A 24624-nucleotide genomic window follows, 5' to 3' on the forward strand; every position below is an offset into this window, starting at 1 on the left:
GGCCGGCCGGCCGGGGCGGGGTCCCTGGCGCCCGCGCGTCCTCGCGGCGTCCCGGGGGCTCAGCCGCCTCCGCTCGTGGGAGCCGCGCGCGGAGCGGCGGGGACGCGCTCGGGGGGAGGCGTCCGCGGCCGGAGCGCGGGGCTGCGTGAGCGCGGCGACCCGAGGGCCGAGCGGACCCGGGGACGCGAGGACCCGCGCGGGCCGGCATCACTGCATCGCCCCGCGCGTCTCCGGGCCCAGAGGTGAGCTCCGGGCGTTCGAGGCGCCGTGCTTGGGAGCGAGGACGGTGCTCCTGGGATCTCGTGTCCCTGGAGGCTCCGGGCCGCAGTCCGGGGACGGTTCCAAGGGGGGCGGATTTCGGGAACCGGGGGAAAGGCGGGCGTGCTCTCCGCCCCTCCCGGCACCCGCGGCGCGTCTGCCGGCGCGGGCGGCAGCCAGAGGCCCGTCCCCCGGGGCGGGCATCAGCGGGCCCTGGGCCCTCGGCGCCGCCGGCCTCGCGCGCTGGCTCGGGCGCGGCCAAAGTTTGCCTGCGGGGCCCAGCCGGTTCTCTCGCCCCCGCAGCCCGCAGGTGTCGCCTGTCCTCGCCCCGCAGCTGCAGCCGCCCGACATGGAGCCCCCGGTCCAGATCTTCCGCGGCGAGCCGGGCTCCACCTGCGCCCCGAGCACCTGCCTGCCCCCCAACGGCAGCGGCGGGGTCCCGGGCTGGGCCGAGCCGGACCGCAACAGCAGCGCGGGCGCCGAGGACGCGCCGCCGGAGCCCGAGCACATCTCGCCGGTCATCCCGGTCATCATCACGGCGGTCTATTCCGTGGTGTTCGTCGTGGGCCTGGTGGGCAACTCGCTGGTCATGTTCGTCATCGTCCGGTGAGCGCGGGGTCCGGGCGCCGCAGTGGCCGCAGCAGGGAGGGAAGGTCGGGCCGGCCACCAGGGCGCGCGGAGGGACTCCCGTCCGGTAACGGGGACCCCGTTCCGTCGGGCTCCGCGAAGTCTCAGAGCGTGGCCTCCTAGAAGTGAGATTTCCTGGGAGAGTTTTTGGTGCGGGACTTCGAGGTTCGCGGAGGGCGAATCCGAGCAGCCGGAGGTGTCTTGAGGATTTAGGAGTGACCCTCCCTGCCCCCCAAACCCCTACTGAAAACCCTACGGACAGGGAGAGTGCAGGGGGTGTCCCTGCAAGGGGCAAAGCCAGTGTCTCGTGGGAACGAAACTGGTCCATCTGCCTGGCCTTTTGCCTGGTTGCCTGCGCCCGTTTGGAGCACTTCGTTTTCCCCTTTGCAAATGTTTCTTTAGTTAAAATTCATGCCCACCTAATGCACTGGAGATAATTCAGAATTTCCTGTGGCTCGTCAGACTGGTGGTATGGTTTATGAAGCAAAGCCAGCATACTATTCAGGGTTGCTGGTACCATACACGAGCATTTTTAGTACTGATATGCCATCTTATTTGTTTCGAATACCAGTGACTTTTGTACATAAGCCACCTAGTATTTATCTGTTAAAGTACAGCTGCTGGAGGTTTCCAAAAATTGTTTTGCTTTTTATCTCCCACGGTGAGAACTGAAGGTTTGATTTTATTGTTCTTTTGTGGATACATTGACGTCAACTTCCAGTAATAAATATCCAAATATCTGCGTATATGCTAATTTTCTGGTAAGTGAAGTGATTTCTCTTTTGGCCTCTTGCAACAAAGGAAACAAGAGAAAAAAAAAAAAAATCCTAACATTGTCTGGATGCTCTTTGAGAAGTTTCCCTTTCTGGCAGACTTAATGCTCTGCAGTTGCACCTTTGAGAGTGACTATGAAGCTGAGATTCCTTTGAGAAGTTCCTGTGAAATAAAGGAAGGCTGCAAGTCACGCTGTTTAGGGACATTGAAAGGGTGAAGAACTAATTTCTCTTTATTATGAACTTTAAGAACAATATCTGCAGTAGCATGAATCTTTCAAACACCCCTTTCTCTCCGCCTCTCTCTCTCTCTCCCTCCCTCCCTCCCTCTCTCTCTCTCTCTCTCTCTCTCTCTCTCTATTGGAAATGTCGGGTCTTTTATCCTCATCTGTGCTCTGGAACTGAAAACCATCATTTAAGCTTCCGAATACATATTATAAAGCTCTTTTCACCTACAGTTAGCGTCTCTAGCTTGGTAACCTTGCTTTTCATAATTGCTTATTGCATTTTACAGGACTTCTGTCAGTGATTAGTACAAGATACAGAAGGAGGAATATTTTAAAAGCACATTGTTTTCCTAAGTCATTAGTAATTTTAGGGCTGCTCTCCATTAGAGGGAAGATTATAGTAACCAAAGGAAAAGAAAAGACAGCTGTATTCTAGACTATAATAAAATTTTTTAGAAGATCTTTGCTACAGCGGCCGTTGTCTTATAATAAAACATTGTTACAGAAAAAGAGAGTGCTAAGAACAAACCCACTCTGTTCCTTCTCCTCTCATATTTAAGTGCTTGAGTGAAACAGATACATCTTATTGTCACTTGCATGAGAACTTGAAGCTTTGAGTTTGAGAAGGACTTCTTAGTGGCTCTACAACTTTTTATATAGCCCTGCAGTCTAGGATTAAAAAGAATAAAGAATCTTAAAATATATGCAAAGAGAACTCCACGGGGAGCATTAGACATGTCAGAAAGAATCATTGTAGATTGACTAGGATTTTTAATGATAAATATAAAAAAGTATAATTATAAATTGAATATATCTATTCCAAAGATATCCAAGATTAAAATTTGTGTGAAGGGGATAAATTCAGCTAAAAATACAATAGGAGTTAGAGAGTTCACATAACATCATCCATCCTCCCACCCCACTTGATAGTAAATGAAGACGGAAGAGTTCTAATCTCATCCTGGAAAGCCAACCTACTGAAACAATAGTTGGCTTAAATCTATGGCTGAGAGCATTACGGAGCATTTTGTTCAAGCTGATACAGGGTCAAAGAATTGAAAAATGAAACCTCAGAAGGAAACTTGATGGACTTGGGTTTATTTTGCTCAGGAGAAAAAAGGGCTGAAGATGGTTTGCAGCAGGCGGTGGTTTGCTCATCAGAACTCAGAACAGAACCAGAGTGTGGAATTCAAGTGCAGCTTCTGTGATTGACGTCGAGGGCTGACCAGCATCACTTGAAAAGATGGGGGATCACTTTTGAGAGGGACATTATTTTTCTTAACGTCTTTATTGGAGTATAATTGCTTTACAATGTTGTGTTAGCTTCTGCTGTATAACAAAGTGAATCAGCTATACGTATACCTACATCCCCATATCCCCTCCCCCTTACGTCTCCCTCCTACCCTCCCTATCCCACTCCTCTAGGTGGTCACAAAGCACCGAGCTGATCTCCCCGTGCTATGCGGCTGCTTCCCACTAGCTATCTGTTTTACATTTGGTAGTGTATATAGGTCAGTGCCACTCTCTCACTTTGTCTCAGCTTACCCTTCCCCCTCCCCGTGTCAAGAAGGACGTTATTTTAAAATATTGTACATGCAAAAGAGTCCTGGTTGAGTTCTCTAGGAAGTCACTCTGGAGATGGAATTTGGACGCTTGGATGGCAGGGCAGGTGCAGGTCTGGGATGGCCAGCTCAGACCTGGGGAGAAAGTGAGGGTTGTGGAAAAAGCTTTGACTGTTTTTAGACCTGCCTTACACATAGCTTTTCCCACCCTGAACACCTGGAATGCTGTCCAGCATCTTCTGAAGATAATCTAGTATTTCAAGGATTTTCATCATTTAATGTGTAGCAACTGCTATAATTGCCTAATGTTAGGGTACTTTAACCTTTCACTTTGAAAACCTTAAAATTTAAGCACTCCAGCCTCCCTCTCCAGGCTTTGGGGTTTGTGGTCCTGGCGTAGAATGTTCTTACCTCAGCCCTTGATCCATGTCCTTGGGTCCTACCAACACCTTGGGGGTGCCCGTGATATGACACGCAGGGCTTTGGGGTTTGTGGTCCTGGTGTAGGAAGTTCTTAACTCAGACCTTGATCCATGTCCTTAGTCCTACCAGCACCTTGGGGGTGCCCATGGTGTGACACTCCTCTCCCGGAGCTGAAGCTCCCACAGTCCGGATGCTCGTTTCGGCCTGGATGTCCCTTGACTCCCATGGGCATTCGGCATGCTGGACCAGTCTCACCTTCTCCTTGACTTCCTTCCACATCTGCTGGGTTTCAGCCTCCATCACAGCCCCCTCTTCCTGATGTTCCCTAAATGCTCCTCTTTTCCAGAACCTTCTCAGCTCTCTTTGTCCTCACTTTGCACACCCTCCGTGTTAGTCAGGATTCAACCAGAGGAGCAGAACCAGTAGGGGATGTGTGTGTTGAGGGTTTATTCCAAGGAATTGGCGTACGTGATCGTGGGGCTGGCTAGACAGGTCTGCAGCCCCGAGCGCAGGCGTCAGGAGAGGCAGGCTACCCTCCCCAGGCAGAATCTCTTCTTTCTCAGGGAAGCCGCAGCCCTGTACTTAAGGCCTTTCAACTGATTGGACCAGGCCCACCAGATCATTTAGGGTCATCTTCTTTGCTTAAGGTCAACTGATTATGGACTTTAACCACATCTACAAACACCTTCACAGCAGCACCTTGGTAAGTGACTGAGTATTCAGAGACTGTAGCCTGGCCAAGTTGGCTTGTCAAACTGACCATCACTCTCAGTGGTGTCGTCCATTCTTGTGGCCGTAACTGTCAGGGAAATTCTGACCGGTCCTAGGTCTGTGTATCTCTCTCCCACTTACTCATCCCCAGCTGCAGACTCAGCTGGCCTCCTTCCTTCTGGATGGCTCTATGCGATTATCTCGCAGGTAGCTCAGATTTCTAGACATCTGCCTGTATTAGTTTGCTAGGGCTGCCGTAACAAAGTAATCACAGACCGGGTGGCTTAAACAACAAAAATGTGTTTTCTCACAGTTCTAGAAGCTGGAAGTTCAAGATCAAGGTGTTGGCAGGTTTGGTTTCTCCTGAGGCCTCTCTCCTTGGCTTGCAGACGGCTGCCTTCTCCCTGTGTCCTCACGTGGTCGTCTGTGTGGACGACATCCCTACTCTCTGTGTCCTAATGTCCTCTTCTTATAAGGACACCAGTCATGTTGGATTAGAGCCCACTCTAATGACCCCATTTTACCTTAAGTTTACCTCATTTCACCTCTTTAAAGACCCTACTTCCAAATACAGTCACATTCTGAAGTACTGGGCGGGTAGAACTTGAACATATGAATTGGAGGGACACAATTCAGCTCTAAACACCGCTTATCCATTTTCTGTTCTCTTTAAGAAAACACTCTTCTAGCTTCAGTCTTTATGAAGTTACGTATATATATTTTTTCTTTTGTTTAATTTAAAGAAAAGCTTTACTCTTATAAAGGTATGTTTCTTTTTAAATTGAGTGTAGGGATAAACAAGGAAAAATTATTAGGAAAAAAATAACAGAAATCGGAAAATTATTTGGTCCTTGGTCTTAAGGTTTGCCTTTTCCTTTTCTCATTAGTTTTCATTAATACTTTGCTACCATAATAAAGACCTCTAGGGATCAGCGTTCTGCTGACTTTGCCCTTGGAGTAGAAGACTTTGGCTTCCCTATAATTCAGCTTGGGCGGTGTTGGAATTTGCCAAAAGAGGTCACTTTGTAAGGGGCTTAGAAAAAAACAGAACCACAGAAATACTCTGGAAATTGTTCCATTTCCTGAACTCAGATTTCTTCTCCAAAGGCAGCTAACCCACCCAAGCTTGCTGGGCCTGGAAGTTGTTCCTCACCAAGGTACCTGTTCTCTGGCTCATAAATTAGGGGGCAGGGTGTTTCCTCCCCAGGCATGACGGAAGTCCCACGCTCCACTCTGCTGAGACCATCTGACTCACTCAGGCCACCTCTGCGTCAGTGGGGACCCCATGCGTGAGCTTATGCCTGTCCCGCCAAAGCTGTGTGGCATAACCAATTCGGGGAAGGATGGGGGGGGGATGGGGTGAGCCAGTCACAGTGTCTGCTACGCTGCCTGCCTCTTCTCCATGCCAGGTGACCCAGTCCTCCTGCTGCAAGTGTTGCTGTAATCACTGCAGGTGTGTGTGCAACGTGTCCCAGGTTCTCTCAAATGTCACGGGAGCCGACCTTAGACAGTGTCACCAAGTGTCACCTCGGGAGGTGTGGGAGGGAAGGCGAGGTGTGCGGCTGGCCAACAGCAGTCTTACCTTAGGCTTTGGGTTAAAAAAAATATGTTGTAATTTATCCTGAATCCTCTCTTTGAATCAACACCCAACATTTCCATTAAAGCAAGCATAGTAAAATAACTTCAGAAATTATTTTCAGAAGAGCCTGTCATGAATTTCTGGATGTAATTTTACTGTTTGACAAGCTCTTAAAAGAGAGAATTGGGGCTTCCCCGGTGGCACAGTGGTTGAGAGTCTGCCTGCCAATGCAGGGGACACGGGTTCGAGCCCTGGTCTGGGAGGATCCCACATGCCGCGGAGCAACTGGGCCCGTGAGCCACAACTACTGAGCCTGCGCATCTGGAGCCTGTGCTCCGCAACAAGAGAGGCCGCGATAGTGAGAGGCCCGCGCACTGCGATGAAGAGTGGCCCCCGCTTGCCGCAACTAGAGAAAGCCCTCGCACAGAGACGAAGACCCAACACAGCCAAAAATAAATATAAAAATAAATAAATAAAAATGCAATAAAATTAAAAAAAAAAAAAGAGAATTGGCTTCACTGCAACTGTTTATATGGATTAGCTAAATGGAATTATTTTCTTTGCTGTGGGACATCTGATCACAGAAGTCCAAATCCTCACGGAGCTGTTTCAGAGCAGAGACTAAACGGCTGCTTAAAAAGAAAGAAAGAAAGAAAGAAAAAACAAAACAGGAAAAAAGAAAAGGAAAGAAAGAGAAAAAAAAAAACCAAGGTGGTGATCAGGTATAGAGCTCTTAAGCTTTAAAAGACTTGGGCAAAATTGTAGTCTTCAACATCCCTTTTGGATTGTGTTGCCTTTACAGTTTTTCCCAGTGCCTGTCTTAGAGTTAGTTTCAGGAGGGACTGACTTCTCGCTGGGAGAAGGTAGCACCTCTCCATTTACCGTGTCTCCAGCTGTGTCTCTGGGGCAGCCAGCAGTGTCTTCGGGAGAACTGGGCAGTAGACGCCTCCTTTACTCCAGATTAACCTGTGGACACCCTCAGTTGTTGCTGCCAGGGGTTGGGGGGTTGAGGGTGGGAGGGTGACGGGGTGCTCTGTGCTCAGCTGAAACCCTAAAATTCTACGTCTGCAGGACGGTTTCCTTTCTAAGATTTGGCTTAACATGGTTTCAGTGGTGCAAGTTTTACAGGCTTAACAAGATACTATGTTAACAAAAGATAGTTTCAGAATAACATTCATTTATTCCTTAACAGAAAATCAGCCAATGGTTTTTTGTTTCTTTCTTTCTTTCTTTGGAGGGGATGTTGGCTTTTGTCTTAGATAAGGAAGACTAATGTAAGAAGAATAGGTTTTAGGAGTGAGGCTAATATTATAAAAGGCTTATGTCTTGGTTTTTTTTTTTTAACCCACTTCACTGGCCAAGCAAGTCAGAAATTAAATGAAAAATGAGAAAAACATAAAACGTGATGAACTGAGATATCCCAAAGGAACTGGTCTGGAGTTGAGCAGGGCAGCCTTCAGACTAAGAATGGCTGGAGTTATGAGGCTTTAACGATCGGCTGTAGCAATAGGAGCGATTTTCCAAGGTTCTGTTGAGTATTAACTCTTTTAACTTCACAACGCAACTCTAAACTGTCTCTGCTTCACTGTGTTGCTTTCCACCTACTGTAGGGGCACTTCCTTCCCGTGAAAGAGAGGGCAGGAGGGTAACCGTGTCACCTCTCTGTGGCACCCTGTGGTCCACCTTAGCTAGGTCAGTTTTCTGTATAAAAACGGAAAAATAACTTAAGAATTCTGTGCACTTCTAGGTATGCAGCTAGTTGCACACTAGGAAGCAACATGTCAGTCATTTGAGATTTGTAGTTTTCTACCAGGTGTGGTTGGGCGTGGTAAACACTCACCCAGCGTGCACCACCGAACGCACTAGAACATTTCTTCTGGGTCTCAGGGCCGTGAGTGCAGGGAGAATGAGTAGCTTCTGGGGCCCTGGCTATTGCAGCGGAAGCATTGCTTCTGCATGCGCCTCCCGCCCCTTCTCCTGCTACCCTGCAAGGACCACCTGCCAGGACCCGGTGAGATGCCTGTCCGCCCTTCTGGCTGTCCATCACTACCAGCCTGGTACCTGCAGTCAGAAGGGTCAGGACTGGGAGACACGCCCCACTCCTCTGTTCTCATGAAAGCTTTTGCTCTTTGCATGTAGGAGAGTATCAGGGACCTGATACCTACGTGAACATGACTCCTTTAAAATACTATAGATTGAGGCAATTTCAAAGTCAGATCACTGGAGAAACAATGGCTGAATTTCCCTTCTTTAAAAAAAAAAAAATTAATAAGCTACTGCCCTTGAGTAAAGAACCATAATTTCAGTAGTAAATAATCTAAAAAGATGTATAGCAAATTCATTTCATTGAGATGAACTGGAAATATCTGGAGAATTTAATGAAGCAAACTTACTATGTTTTCAAATAAGCTCTCCTGAGAATTCACATCAGTACAGCCATCATGTCTGGTTATTTTAAACGTAAAATCTAGAATGCTGTGTGTCTGGAAAGCGTGCCCAGGAGTATGAATAAATCGTGCAGGGAAAAGAGTGCCGAAACCCATCCCTCACTGTGCTGTTCTCCCACCGCTGGGTAAAAAGGGTTGCATCTTCCCAGGTGCTGTAGAACCGTCCTCCTCCTGAGTTTGGTGTTTGGGGCCTTCAGACTCCTGGTGCAGCTCCAGGCTTGTGGGGTAGTGGCCAGGTTCCCGTGGGGCGGGAGCCTTCGATCACACTCGTTTTTTTCACCAGACCAGTGTTTGTTCAGGAGCTTTCTATTGGCCGTTCGCTATTTGCTGTATTAAAGGAGTCTCTTCAGAAAAATGGCCAGTAGGGTGTTTGTTTTTTCGTTATGTTGGAGCAGTAGTTTGATGACTACTCAGAAGGCTCAGATTTTACTTCCCACTGTCTCTCAAATTTGAGGAAATCACTTACATCCTCTTCACTGAGTTTCCTCACCTGAAAAAAAATGGGTATTGCTTATGGAAAACCTGAAACACCATGACGTGCTGACGGCATTTGTCCGTCGAGGAGTAAAATGCTAATATTTTATATTTGCATTCCCTGGACCAGGCCCCGTTTCATCACGTCACATGTTTTCTGCCCTCATGATTCACACTAAACCACACTTATCAGCATGTTTTTCAACCTTTAGCTGCTAGAAGTAGCAGAATTCACAGAATCCCATTAGTCCTCTGATAAAATTTCTGACTCCTTAAGAATCTTTGGACTATGGTCCTGAATTCCTTTACGTATTAGGGATGGATTCTGAGAAGCACTGAGAATCATCTCTAAGGCTGCTTCCTCTTCAGAAAGAGTGGGGCTGCTGTATCTTGCAGGATTGCAGTACAGTTACTAGGACTGCGGTAGGTGATTAACGGTAACACCAACAACATAATAAGAGGGGCGGCAGCAGGATGATGGCCAGGAGGGCTGGCGCCCACTACGTGGTTATCAGGTACCAGGTCCTGTGCTGAGTAATTTGAGGCACCGGGTAAGGTAATCATCGTGACATTATTGCCAGATGACATAAAGTTCCTAAAACAGTGTCTGTCACGTGAGTCCTCAGGCAATACTTAAAATGGTTTTTCTTCCTGGTGTTCAAGGTTCTCTGTGGCCTGACCCCCCCTTTTCCCATCCCAAACAGCCTCCCATCACCCCCAGCAGGACCCGTGGCCCTGAATGAGACTCCAGCCAGCAAACCTCCGTGTCCAAATCCTTCTCAAAGTGCACGAGCCTATCCAGCTTCTGCCTTCCTTGAAATGTGTCCTGATCTCTTCACTACACAGCGAACTTCCCCTCTGTCTACTTCTCTAGTTCACATCATGACTTTGGCTCGATTAGTTTGAAAGACCCTGGGGGCAGGGTCTGTATAAACTTCTTGTTCAGTGGGCTCAGTGCCCAGTGTATTGCTGTGTATGGGGCAGGCATTGAGACGTGCGGAAATGACAAGATGAGTCTGGGGAAGGCGCAGGAGCGTGACTGAAGAGGGGGAGAGGATGTCAGCCTGGTGGACCAGGGCGGGTAAGAGCCGCAACTAACCGGAATCCGCAGAACCGAACCGCCTCTGTGTTTAAAGATGTATGGTGATTAGCCGTCAAGATTATGGCTTTATTATGCTGCCCCGAAGCTAAAAAGCAGCTCCTGATTAAAGAAGCTTCATTTAAATTAAAAGAGAAACACTGGGGAATGCACCCCAGTAGCAAGGGACGGTAATGATCCAAGAGTGCCATCTCCATCTGCATTGTCTGCGCCCAGCAGTTTCGGCTGCAGGGTCACAGGGTCAATGCTCCTCCTGCCGTCGCCTCACTTCTCTCGTGCAAGTGTCACGCTGTCCCAGAATCTCCACCTGGTGACGCTGGTTCCCAAGAGCCCTGCAGGTAACTTTGTTCCCCTCGCTGTCACATGAGCGTGTACGGCTGCCAATTCAGAAGCCACGCCACCCCCAAGTCCCTGTGAAGAGAACCACGCTAGGAAGGTCTTGAGTCAGCGTGCGATGGGGAGCGCTGTCCGCTCGCGGGGACACCATCCGTGACGTTGCCCCACGATGACGTCCTCACGGCTGGCGCCCTGAGCTCCCTGCTGAGCCCTCTTCCTGGCCGGCTCTCCACCTCCCACCGTCGTTTGCAGGCTTGCAACATTGACAAGTTCAGCGGGGACAGCGCGCAGACTTTGCTCTTTTAATGCCACGTGCTCCTGGGGCCTGGTCGCTGAAAAGTGCGGCCACACGCCGCCAGCCCACCTCCAGCCGCTGCACACAAGCCAAGAATTCCCACTCACATGGGGCCATTTTACTTGAAATACTTGCAACTTCTTAGAAAGCAGTGTGGATGGAACGGGGAATAATTTCCTATCTGATCGCAGTGAGAAAGCTTACTTGTTTGTTTTCACCAGCAGACACACAGTGACTGAAAGAACTCACTGCTATTTTGCTTTGGTTCAATGCAAACAATACCCAGGGGAGCTCAACCAGACTGTCTTTGGGGGTGGGGTCTTTTAATCCCGTGGCCACTGGATGCAGTCCAGTGTAGCGCATAAAAGACTGTCAATAGCTATGCGGGGAGCCCATTGTCTGCTACTTTTAATTATACCTGTTTAGTTCTCCCTTTCAGTGTTGTAGGCTTGGAAGCATGTGTCTTCCAGAACCCTGGAGGAGGGCCGTGCCTTGCTGCCTCCTCCACATCCTCCCACTGAGTCCCTGCCTCTGCTGACACTGGAAAAATCGCTTTACTCACCTGAGTCTACTTTCTTCAGCGATATTAGAGAAAAGGCCTAAATCTCCTGGGCAACTCGAAGGGCAGTTGTTGTGAGAATCAAATAGGATACGTGGAAGTCAAAATTCGGGGCTTTGTAAATTAGCAAGTGCTGGGGAGATGTAAAAATGCAGGGATGAAATGAAACCCCTGGGTTTGAATTCCTGCAGTCCCTTTTATAACCGTATTACTTTGAGAAAAGTACAGAACTCCAGCGATTCTCAGTGGCCTCATTTCTAGAGTAGAAATGCTGGTACCCACCACACAGAGTCACCGTGAGGACTACGTGGGATAAAGCACGTGGAATGTACAGCAGAGTCTGACACAGGGAGTGTTTTGAAGTAAATGGTTATTACCATTATTGTCATTAACGCGATCCACCTCAGTGCTGTGACGTTGGATGTTGGTGGATGCAAGGGGTACAGGAGGACGGTGCAGGCATCTCTCTACGTCTCTGGCAGATGCCTGTAGCCCTTGGGGTGGTAACAGCGGTAGCTCCAGCATGAAGAATCTGGGCAGAGCTTGTTTCTCGGGGAGCATGGACTTTTGCTACAATTGGTATAATTATAATCTGTGTAATTCGTAGACATCTCTGTTGTAGCTAGTCATCTCTCTTTTTCTGAGATCTGATGACAAGATTTGAACTCTTTATAAGTTCAGGCCTGAAGCAGTTTCACACATCTAATTATTAAAAATATTTTTGAAAAGCTCAGAGCAAGTTATTATTCAGCGTTTTATTGCTACTTAAAAGATGCATATTCTGTTTTATTGTAACTCATGTATATTCCATTCATGGTCTTCTAGCAGTTAAGGTCCCAAGCTTCATTTTTACTATTATCTTTGATATTCAAGCTGAAATGGGTAAATACAACCAGGGGTGTTAACTAGAAACTATGTTCCCCTCTGCTTCCTGTGGTAACTGGTGGCTTCCACCCACACAAGAGCAGGGGACAGGAGTTGGAAACATGAAGTAAATTACACCTAGTCTCCAAATCAGGTGCTTTCCCTTAGTTGTCTCAGGAACTCCATGAGGTAAGTGTTATGTTTCCTATTCTATAGTTGGGAAACGGAAGCTCTGGGTTTTCAGTGATCTCTCCAAAGTCTGTCAGTTGGAGGGAAAACTAAGGATTAGAACCCAGGTCCACCTAAATGTATGAGGCAGAGAACATCATCAGCCTAACTTCGTAAAGAAAGAGGAGAATATCAGGTCACAAAACACGAGAGCAGAAGTCAAAGCTGTTGCCAACTCAAGTCTTTGCTAGTGTCAGGGATTGATAGAGTAGGAGCCTGGCTTGTTAGGTGCATTTTTCAAACATAAAACCATATTTTTAAGAAGACGATATTTGAACAGTTAGCATTTATTCATTAGAAACATTTGACTCTACCCTCCTACACCATTGGTGGGAATGTAAATTGGTGCAGCCACTATGGAGAACAGTATGGAGTTTCCTTAAAAAACTAAAAATAGAACTACCATATGACCCAGCAATCCCACTCCTGGACGTATATCCAGAGGAAACTCTAATTTGAAAAGATACATTCACCGTAATGTTCATAGCAACGCTATTTACAATAACCAGGACATGGAAGCAACCTAAGTGTCCATTGACAGATGAATGGATAAAGAAGATGTGGTGTATATATACAATGGAATTTACCCAGCCATAAAAAAAATGAAATAATGCCAAAGTGAGAGAGTGGCATGGACTTACATACACTACCAAATGTAAAATAGATAGCTAGTGGGAAGCAGCCGCATAGCACGGGGAGATCAACTCTGTGCTTTGTGACCACTTAGAGGGGTGGGATAGGGAGGGTGGGAGGGAGACGCAAGAGGGAGGGGATATGGGGATATATGTATACGTATAGCTGATTTACTTTGCGATACAGCAGAAACTAACGCACCATTGTAAAGCAACTATACTCCAATAAAGATGTTAAAAAAAATGAAATAACGCCATTTACAGCAACACGGATGGACCTAGAGATTATCATACTAAGCAGAGTAAGTCAGAAAGAGAAAGACATATATCATATGATATCACTTATATGTGGAATCTAAAAAAAATGATATAAACAAACTTATTTACAAAACAGAAATAGAGTCACAGACATAGAAAACAAATGTATGGTTACCAAAGGGGAAGTGGGAGGAGGGATAAATTAGGAGTTTGGGATTAACAGATACACACTACTGTATATAAAATAGGTAATCAACAAGGACCTACTGTATAGCACAGAGAACTATACTCAATATTTTGTAATAACCTATAATGGCAAAGAATCTGAAAAAGAATACATATATATATGTGTATTGATATATAGGTGTAACTGAATCACTTTGCTGTACACCTGAAACTAAGACAATATTGTAAATTAACTATACTTCAATTTAAAACATGGTTTAAAAAAAACAGAAACATTTGGCTCTGTCTCAGGAAATGCACTTGCTTAGTTATCTGTGCCTTTAAAAGCCTGTGCTCAGAGTCTTGGGCATATACATTCAATCACTTTCTAAAACTTATGGGCCATTTAATAATATTTGAGTAAAAAATGTAAAAGCAAAACATATTTTAGAATAAACTCCTCGCTCTCCAGATTAAAGCACTGTTTAGTTAACAGAGCATCAAAACAGAGGCCAAGAGATAACTGACTTGGGTACAAGTGTTCACAATGACTTCATCCAAGCACAGGCAGGAAGAGGAAACAGGCAAGGAGACTGGTGCCGGGGTGGGACCCTGAGTGCAGAGTGATCCTGTGTGTCGGGTATTTTGAGTCAGGTTGTCTCCTGCCTTTATCTCGTGTCCTGTCAGTTCGGTTTTATTGTCCTTGTTTCATGGGACCTGAAACTCAGAAAAGTCGTACACTGAGTTCAGACTCAGGACTGTCTGACTGCAGACCGCAGTGCCTGCAAAAGGGGAGACAAGGCTGTTCTGTCACCACCTGTCACAGAAGTGTCATGTGGAAGTTTATGTATTGAACAGCACACAGTGATCAATAAATACCACTGATACTGACTTTATAGCCAAAGTAGAAGTAGTTTTCCATAACTGGCTCCTTACAAAGAACCTTTAATTAAAGTCAAGGCCCTAACATTGAAGTCTGGCTCCTTGTAGGTACATGGGACATGGCTGAATTAATTGTGATTAGGTTCACAAATGTGAGGTGTGTAGAAAGTAATTAATATATGGATTTTCCCAACATATTTTAGCATTTGGCCTCAGAAAACCCGCTGATGTAGTTTGGTACATTTCATGCCCTGTAGATCTCTAAGGAAGCGTTCTCTTAGTAAAACAATCTTCTTTATCTTCTTAATTCAGTTTTAGTAGAAAATGGAATTGTTCTAAGCTTCATGTTAAAACTGAAAGAAATAATTTGGGCTTAAAGGCAATATTTCTGATCTATTTTGAAATTTTCTGTTCCCTCAGTTGGAAAATGAAACATATTGTGTGCTTTATAAATCTCTCAAGATGAAAAAAAGGAAAACAGATTTCTTTCTCACCTACCATACCAGATTATGTTTTATGCTATACTGTGTATAAGGGAAGAACTCAGCCTGCTTTCTTTACATAATGCATTTAAAATGAAAATCTAGTGGGACACTGGTAGACAAAAATCAACACTTAGTTGTGTTGTAGTCATTGAAATTGAATGTATTTAAAACTAAAAACCATTTTAAAAGACATAATTACAAAGAGTGATTTCTCAAAGTAAAGTTGGGTAAACCTTCCTCGAGGAAAAGTTGGGTAGGTTTTATCTTTGTTTTACACAATGAAAAAAAAATAAAGCATTAAAAAATGAACAAAGCCAAGCAGTCCTGGGTAGGATTAAAATGAATTGTCAGTCACAAAATAAAGACCTGTATCACACGCAAGTTTGTTGAAAAGATCTATATGTATGTTCATCTGTCTGTCTATACTCGTTTCTTTACCCTTTTAAAATTAAATAGATTTTGGAACAAAGCACTAGAATAAAAGCTAAATAAAGTCAGAAATGTTTGCCCATTTTTCTACTACCCCTAATGTCTAGAACAGTCCTTTTACATATTAGATGATAAATACGTAAAGAATAAGTGAATGAAAAACAAATTCAATAACCCAGCAGCACATTTACATCATGGGTATGACGTGACGATGGAGAGAAATAATCTTGTTTCTTGCCTTTTAGATACACAAAGATGAAGACAGCAACCAACATCTATATATTTAACCTGGCTTTGGCAGATGCTTTGGTTACCACGACCATGCCCTTCCAGAGCACGGTCTATCTGATGAACTCCTGGCCCTTTGGGGATGTGCTGTGCAAGATCGTCATCTCCATCGACTACTACAACATGTTCACCAGCATCTTCACCTTGACCATGATGAGCGTGGACCGATACATCGCTGTGTGCCACCCGGTCAAGGCTCTCGACTTCCGCACGCCCCTGAAGGCAAAGATCATCAACATCTGTATTTGGATCCTGTCTTCATCTGTTGGCATCTCTGCCATAGTCCTTGGAGGAACCAAAGTCAGGGAAGGTAAGGGCAGCTTTTTAAATTTCATTAAAAAAATGTTTATTTTATCATTGTTCATAAGAGAAATAATTTTTTATTGAAGTAGAGTTGATTTACAATGTTGTGTCAGTTTCAGGTGTTCAGCAAAGTGATTCGGTTAAATCATTTCACTTTTTAGAATGTAACTTCTAATTACACAAACTCTTAATTTGGGAGTGAGTAGGACACATATCTAGAAGAAAAGACAAATGCCAATTGAAATATAATGCTAAATCCACGGAAGATGAGAAATAAAACAGTTTTGTGTTCCTTTCCACATCTAAACACAGGGTGGGATAATGGCATGACTGGAACACAGACACCCAACCTATCCCCTATTCAGAAAGTGCTTATTGGAATCCGGAGGGGTGGGGATGAAATACGGAACCACAGTCGTGTGGAATTTTAAAATACAATTTGTTGCGTCCTGGCAATTCTAAGATACACCTCCTCGCTCCTCTCCTTTCTCCCTAAAAAGCACCCTAAGTCATTAGAGTCATGCTGGCTATTTACTCTTTTTCCTTAGGGGTTAATCTCCAGGCCACTATCCTGGCAGCTTCATTTGGGTGTAGCCCATTCAAAATTAGGTTCACAGATGGATGGTAGTACAGAGAAGCAAAACCATCAGATTTTGGACTCGTTACCTTTTACCCCATGCAAACAGGACATTTGATGTTTTCCCTGTATTTCTAGGACAGTCGTTCTGACCCTGGGACGTGTGTTGGAATCACCTGGGTACGTTAGAAAATACTGCCGCCTGGTCCCACTCTAGAGGGTCCGGTTTAATTGACCTGAGGCACAGTTGGGGTGTCAAGATTTTTAAGATCTCCCCAGGTGACTCTGACCTGTAGCCAAGGTGAGAACTACTGCTCTAGGAGCTTAGCTTACTTGTAGAAGATAAAGCTGTGAAAATATCTTTGGTCTTAGTAGAAATTCATTGGGGGTAGGGGAGCAGAACAATCACTTCAGACTTTATAAATGCTATTTATTGCTTTAGCCGTTGTCTAAATGCTCCAGTTTATTTTGGAGGTTCAGGACACCTGTGAGTACAGATAAGTAGGGACTTTCCAGGTCGCAGTGAAAAGGCAGGTGCTAAAATCATAGCTTATCCTGCATGGTACACATTTTTAAATGAAGCATAATCTTTTTCCTCTTAAACTACAAAATGAGTTTACAGCATAAGCACTGCAAGTGTTAAGCTATAATACTTGGTACATTTTAAGAAAAGCCAAACTTTACCAGAGAAGCACTCTAAAATATGATTAATTACACACAGGATTTTGTTTCTTCATACACACCACACATGAAATAAAATTGCAGGAAACTCTTCTGAGCCCTAGGGGTTGGTGCGTAATAACTTAGGTTCAAGAGGAGATGCCGCGTATGTACTGTGAGGGTGAGAACAATGGGCTAAATAACAAAAGAAGATGGATGATTTTTTCCCAGGGCAAACAAAGAATTGATTTTTACAGTTATACTTGTGAACAGTTATACTTGTCGACGTAACCACTACTCCTGTAATCATTGTCAGAAAATGACATTCTAGAAGAAATGGATTTCAGTTAGGTTTTTGAAAGGAAATGAAGATAGATGTGGGTTTTCCAGGAAGGAGGTGCTGGAGATGGACGAGTGCAGATGCAATGGAAGAAAAGATTCCCCAGTGTCAGCAGAAGATTAGTGTGTGTGGCAAAACTAATAGAGGAAGAAATGAGAGAAGAGTAGTCTTGTAGGAGGGCTCCATCCTTTCTGTGTGTCTTTTATTTTGTGGAGCATGCTTTGTTTATGTGATGAAAGATTGTCTCCAGACCGGCTAGCGTGCTCAATTTGGAGCGTGCTTCACACTGCATGTCAAGACCCCTGGGTGACCAAGAAGAGAACTTTAGGTGATCTCCACACACTGTATCAGAGCTGATTGGCATTGGCATTTTTTTTTTTTTGGCTGTCTTGGGTCTTCATTGCTGCGCGCGGGCTTTCTCCAGTTGCAGCATTGCGGTGAGTGGGCTTCTCATCGTGGTGGCTTCTCTTGTTGTGGAGCACGGGCTCTAGGCGCACTGGCTCAGTAGTTGTGGCTCACGGGCTCAGCAGTTGTGGCGCACGGGCTTAGTTGCTCCACAGCATGTGGGATCTTCCTGGACCAGGGCTTGAACCCGTGTCCCCTGCACTGGCAGGTGAATTCTTAACCACTGCGCCACCAGGGAAGCCCCTGTTCTGCTGCTCTCGAGTGAAATGTTTTGTGTATATCTGTTGAGTTCATTTTATTTTTAATGTTTTCAAGTCTGCCATTTCTTTACTGATTTTCTGTGTGGATAATCTACCCGTTGTTGAAAGTGGGATATTGTAGTCCCCTACTATTATTGTATTGCTGTCTATGCTTCCCTTCAGTTCTGTTTATATATACTTTATATATTTAGGTGCTCAAATGTTGGGTGCATATATATTTACAATTGTTTATCCTCTTGATGAGTTGACCCTTTTATCATTATATAAAATCGCCTCTTGTGACAGCTTTTAACTCAAAGTCTGTTTTGTCTGATGTAAGTATAGCTAGCTACTCCTGCTCTCTTTTGGTTTCCATTTTCACTGAATATCTTTTTATGTCCCGTCACTTTCAGCCTATATATGTCTTTAAAGATAAAGATGCGCTCTTTTTCCTGAAATCAAACATTTAATAAAAATGGGTGCTTGGACTTGGATTTCCTTGGTGGTTGCCTCAGTACTCTCCTTTCCCCTTGTAGGGAAGCGTTCAGCTTCATGGACATTCCCGAGGATATTTACAACTCTATCACTGGATGTTTTCTAAAGTCTTGTAAAAGTCTTGTAGTTGATTATTTCACCCATTCATTTAACGTTTTTTGAGCTCCTACTACATGCAAGAGGAAGTTGATCCTCAGAGTTAAAAGATGTCTCCAAATTATAAACATCAGCCCTTACATTGCCTTGCTTATCTTAACAGGTTACTCTTCCATAATAACTACTGTACTGAGTCCATATTTTCAAGGGTTTCCTTGTGGTATTAATTTGTTTATTTAGCAAATTATTCTCCTCAAACACCATATATTCCTGCCTCCCTATGTGGCAGGGACTGAATATTATTCAAGGTGGATTGGGTACCTACCCTAAGGTAGTTTACATTCTGGATGGAGAGAAAAACGTTAGGAAAGGCAACACATTATTACAGAAGAGCTTCTGTCTGGTTTCTGTCTAGTGGTCTTATTTCCATAAACACTAAAGCAAAAAATAAGAGAGATGCTTGTTTGTTTCTTGGAATCTTCCTAGTAATGGTACTTTGGACAATGGCTTTTTTAGGGAATCAAAAATTACAAGTTATTCTGGGAGCTTTCATTTACTATTGAAAGGTTTGATATGGTATTTAGTTGATAGGAAATGACTCTAAGATAGTCATCTCTATTAATTGGCCAAAATGATTATACTCTTTGTGTTTTAAAGTATATCTAATCGAAATTCTAAGATTTTGTTTTACTAAGGGATATATGATTAAGGGCACATGAAGATGTTTTAGAAAACACTACTAATAGAGCTGTTTCACTATTTGAAAAATATTCTTATACTATTTTTGAAGCGGATTTTCCAGTGTCAGAAGAAAATATTTTCATTCTAAAAATTATAACTTAGTATTGTTCCTGATTCCTTTACCTGTAAAGAAGAATCAGGACAAAGAGAATTTAGCCTGCTCTGTGCTCAGTGGCTGATGCTTGGGGAAAAGGGAGCCTGGGAGTGGTGAGCGGGTCCCCAGTGGAAGTTCTGTATTATAAAATGTTCTCATCCTGGGTCTCTGCTCTTTCTAATATTATGGTCACTCCAAAGAGAATACTGTCCAGCAAAGAGAAGCAGAGCAAATAAAGCCATTTTCTAAGTAATCCTATAAACATAGTCGTTTTACCTGTTACATAGTCAATGTTGGCAAAAGTAAAAAATGTGTCTGATTTATGAATTTCCTTGATGATGACGATGACGGTGATTCTCTTCCTCCTTTCCCTCCCCCCCTCTTCTATTCTCTTCTCCTCCTTTTCGTCCTCCTCCTTCTCTTTCTTCTTCAAAAGTTTACTCATGTTTCAACAATGCTCTCAGTCACAATGACCACCATCGGTTCCATTAAATCACAACAGCTGGGTCATATTTAGACAAATTTTGTTTAAATTTTTATCGACCCACATAGTGATTTCTTGTAAACCACTTAATGTTTTTTGGACAAGTTGGCTTTTGTTAAATTGAATGGCTAGATTTGAAATATTTAATCATCTATTACAAATAGATACTAGCTTTTATTGTCAGAGCCTTTGATCTGGGAGAATTGTTAATGTATGGAAATGCAAATAAGTACTCATGCTATAAATGAACAGTTAGCTCTTCTGAAAATCATCCGTGTCAAAATCATCTGCGTCAAACCATTCCACAACGAGATAATTCGTATCGCTGGCTAATCGTATTTATTCTGTAGCATTGTGTTTGTTAGCAGTGAATGGTGACCCTTTGTTCTATGTGCAAAGATAGCATGGTTAATATGCATGGCATTCATTCCTAAGTGGTGATCTGCTTCAGGTAATAGCGTCTCACCATAATTGGACCTTTGCAACCGAAGGCATTAAAACTCACATATTTAAAACCCTTGGCAGCCACAGCGCTAACGATTGTTGTTGCTTTTGTGGTTTTGCTTTGTCACCTCCTCCAGACATGGATGTCGTCGAGTGCTCCTTGCAGTTCCCAGACGACGACTACTCCTGGTGGGACCTCTTCATGAAGATCTGTGTCTTCGTCTTTGCCTTTGTGATCCCCGTCCTCATCATCATCGTCTGCTACACCCTCATGATCCTGCGCTTAAAAAGCGTCCGGCTTCTTTCCGGCTCCCGAGAGAAAGACCGCAACCTCCGTCGCATCACCAGGCTTGTCCTGGTGGTGGTGGCGGTCTTCGTCATCTGCTGGACCCCCATCCACATTTTCATCCTTGTGGAGGCTCTGGGGAGCAGCTCCTACAGCACGGCGGCGCTCTCCAGCTATTACTTCTGTATCGCCTTAGGCTACACCAACAGCAGCCTGAACCCCATTCTCTATGCCTTTCTCGATGAAAACTTCAAGCGCTGTTTCAGGGACTTCTGCTTTCCAATTAAGATGAGGATGGAGCGCCAGAACACTGACAGAGTCAGAAATACCGTTCAGGATCCCGCTCACCTGAGGGATGCTGATGGGGTAAATAAACCAGTATGACTAGTCGTGGAGATGTCTTCCTGTAGTTCTCCAGGTAGAGAGGAGTTCAACGATCTAGGTTTAACTCAGATTTCTACTGCAGTCTGAGATGGAAGGGCAGCAGTTGTAACAAACTTTTAGAAATCTCATGGTCCGAGGTGGTGAGATGCAGGCTGCATTAGCGACCCAGGTCAGTGGAGACGTCAAGGCTGTGGGGACAGAGCGCAGGAGGTCTGAGCGAGCAGATGCAGCCCCTGTCCAGGGAGGGGAAGCGAGGCTGACTCCCAGTTCCTTTGAGGGACAGAGAAACGAGCCTTTTCCTTCTGGTTGCCTAGATTTAGTTCAGGACCCATCTGCTGTGACCTTCCTATGCAACGTGGTGTCAAAAGTTCTGTTTAGGAAAAAAGAAAAGAAAAATAAAGTGGTTTCAGAGCTTGGCGGGCACCCAATCCAGACACAACACTGACTGCAGCAACCTCATTAAGAAGGAAAACCGTGTCCAGGGCCCGTGCCCAGCTCGCTTAACGCCATGTGGACACGTATCTCCTGTGGCTGCGTGGTGAGGAGTTCGGCTTAAGACACCCACACCCGGGGTGTCTGCTGTTCACGTGTAGTAGAAAATTGTCCTGATGTTTACAAAGTCATTTAAACCTGCAAAGGGTGGTTGTCGTCTAACCTCTTGAAAACTATGGTTTGTTTGTTTGTAGCATGCTATTCAGATAAATAACCTCATGATAAAGCATGTCCTGATGTCAAGAGACACAAAGTGGTTTAAATACCACCAACTATACATATAGTTTCATCTGTAAATAATAGTGTACGTACAAATAAGGAATGGGCTTGCCTCCCCGCCAAGTGGTTTCCCGAGGGCACGCTGATGAGATCCCAAGTCGTTCAGGGTTGATGCCGAGATATTTTGCTGCTGCAGAAGCTTCTGTCTGGGAATCAGTCACGGCGCCATGACTCCCTGAGCGCCCGTTAGCCCTGTAATGGGTGTTCTGAGCCCAGAACTCATGTGTTAATGAATCAGGAAATATTTAACTCGCTCCCAGGTTGTAGCCTTGGCAGAATCTAGCTTATAAGCAGCATCTCTTTATGAATATATCGCTGTTACCAGATTCTCTGTATTCATGGAAGGAGGACGTCTTGCTCATGTAAATCTTGAGGTACTATTTTGTGGCTTTCAGCGACAAGTAAAATGGATCCTAATTGTGGGCTGAATGAGGACATCATGTCGCTCGCGGTGCTTGGGCATACCTGGCACCATGTTGCATGAGGAGCACACCTGCTGAGGATAATGCCAACGGGCAGCACATTTAGGGTAATTTTGCTAAAACTTCCAGATGACATATAAATTCCTCTTTCTTTCCCCTGAAACGTATGGTTTCAAGGTAATGGCTTTTTCTGCAATTTGCCTGGGCAGAAGAAAGGGCTAATTTAGAAATAACACCCATCTCTTCTTTAAGCCTGTATGTTATTAGGGCAGCATCCTGTGGAATTTATAGGAAAATCAAATGTATAGACTATATAGCTACCGACATCACTACATCGATAAGTTCTGTTCAGTGATTCTCTCTTGTGTGTGTACTCTCTCCTTTTGGAAACATACCTTGCATGGAAGAGTTTGTACGTGGTTTCAGAATTTTACTGTGACAATGTCTGTCTACTTTGCAGATTTTCATGGCACCTAGCACAGCTGAGTGAAGGCAGTGGGGCAAGGCTTTCCCTGATGAAAATGAAGTGCTCTTTTGAGCATTTCTTACATTTCATTGATTTTCTTAGGTGTCCTTGTATTCTTATAACTAAAAGTACATAGGAATGGCTTAAATACTGGTTGACGTTCACCCCATGGTTAAAAATTTTGGCCATCATACGGGAGGGGTATTTAAATGGAGGGTTCCAGGAACAAACCCTGCTGATGTGGGAAATATGACAATCTCTTTAAATTCACACTCCACATGCCCTCATAGCATCTTGCCATTACTGCAGTCTAAAGGTTAGCCTGAGCATCCTGCATCTCTTGGTGTCTAAGTTTGCAGCCCCAGGAGAGAGAGAAGCAGCTCTCAGTGCCCGTGAGGCCATGGTGCTCCAAGCTTCTCCATTGTTGGAAGCACCAGAGTCCCCAAACCAGAAGAGGAGAGGATGGCTATGGCATTTTAGGGTTATTTTAGGGCAGTACTTTATAGGATGTTAAAGTGAATCATGTATGTTAGGAAAAATCTCTCTTACACAAATATATTTCTTTGTCAAAGGTGTGTGTGAGAGTTGAGTGTATGTGTGCGTGCGCATTGTGTATGTGTGCGTGTGTGGATACTGTGTGCATGCACAGTGTGTGAGAGTTTGTGCCTGTGTCCCATCTCGTCATGTTCCTGTTCTCCAATCACAGCAAGGAGTGTACTGTCCACTGTGTCTCTTTGGGACCAGAACTGCACGTATCTAACCTTGAATTCAGCTTCCTCCATGAGCCCCTTCTCCCCTCCCTGGCAAGAACTGGAAGACAGGACCTAGTGAGGGGTCAGAAAAATGCAGAGAAATAAAACTGTGCAGGAGGCGGCAATGAGGATGAAACACCATAATTCCGACTGGAAGAAGAGTAGAACCACCGTTGGCGTCTTGTATTACCCTTATGAATGTGGATGCATCCCCTATGCAGAGTTTAAGTCGAAACTCCAGGCTTAATACTAAAAAGGAAGCATAGTTTGGAAAGATAGTTTTGAAAAAATCAAGAAAAATTCACACAAGTCTTAAGAAAATGGTTTCATTCTATGATGCATTACTGAGAAATAAAGTTCTTAAATCTGTATACCTGTTATCAGGCAATTTATAGGTGTTTCATCTAGTACTGGGACATAAGAAGAATAACTGGAATAAAAGGAATACATTGGCTGGCTTTAAATTAGAGCTTTTTAAGGAGAAAACTGTGACAAGATTATATGTCCATTCAGTGAGATTTATTTTCTAAGCAAGAGCTGCCTGGAAGATTCAGCATAAATATGAAAATCTCTTCCCAAAAGGGCATGAACCTGCTTGCCCTAAGGCAGTTTTCTTCTCTGAAACAGAAGCATATCCATATAGTCTTTACTTTAATGTATATTCTTTATATCTTGTACTTAGAAGGTGATAATTATGCATTGTATATATGATTGTGTGCCTTGCAACAAAATAAAAACTGTACCTAAAATCACATCAGTCCATTACTGTGCTCAATCAGTCATTTATTCTTTAATGGCTTCGGTGATGCCGCACTTCGGCAAGAATGATGTTCACTGTTTCTCAAAAATATAAACCGGGGCTTCCCTGGTGGTGCAGTGGTTGAGAATCTGCCTGCCAGTGCAGGGGACACGGGTTCGAGCCCTGGTCTGGGAAGATCCCACATGCTGCGGAGCAACTGGGCCCGTGAGCCACAACTACTGAGCCTGCGCGTCTGGAGCCTGTGCCTCGCAACAAGAGAGGCCGCGATAGTGAGAGGCCCGCGCACCACGATGAAGAGTGGCCCC

General features: G+C 44.7%; 1 protein-coding gene across 2 annotated transcripts; it reads left to right on the forward strand.

Annotated features, from left to right (window-relative positions):
- Window positions 1–82: 82 nt before the first annotated feature.
- OPRK1 (opioid receptor kappa 1) lies at window positions 83–24296 on the forward strand. Of its 2 annotated transcripts, none has more exons than XM_059901513.1 (4): window positions 83–242; window positions 562–864; window positions 15558–15910; window positions 20616–24296. In XM_059901513.1, the coding sequence occupies exons 2-4, from the start codon at window positions 608–610 to the stop codon at window positions 21146–21148; spliced, it is 1143 nt and encodes a 380-aa protein (XP_059757496.1). In that variant the 5' UTR covers window positions 83–242; window positions 562–607; the 3' UTR covers window positions 21149–24296. The 2 variants fall into 2 exon arrangements, with proteins under 2 accessions (XP_059757496.1, XP_059757497.1); XM_059901514.1 differs by lacking the exon at window positions 83–242 and adding an exon at window positions 4517–4572 and having other exon boundaries at window positions 826–864.
- The last annotated feature ends 328 nt before the right edge of the window (window positions 24297–24624 follow it).

Source organism: Balaenoptera ricei, chromosome 17 (genome assembly GCF_028023285.1).
Source record: "Balaenoptera ricei isolate mBalRic1 chromosome 17, mBalRic1.hap2, whole genome shotgun sequence".
Lineage (NCBI taxonomy): Eukaryota > Metazoa > Chordata > Mammalia > Artiodactyla > Balaenopteridae > Balaenoptera > Balaenoptera ricei.

Coding starts and splice junctions, on each gene's coding strand:
- OPRK1 (XM_059901513.1), top strand. CDS start 608: ATGGAGCCCCCGGTCCAGATCTTCCGCGGCGAGCCGGGCTCCACCTGC. Junction 865..15,557: donor GTCATGTTCGTCATCGTCCG/GTGAGCGCGGGG, acceptor CTTGCCTTTTAG/ATACACAAAGATGAAGACAG. Junction 15,911..20,615: donor AGGAACCAAAGTCAGGGAAG/GTAAGGGCAGCT, acceptor CACCTCCTCCAG/ACATGGATGTCGTCGAGTGC.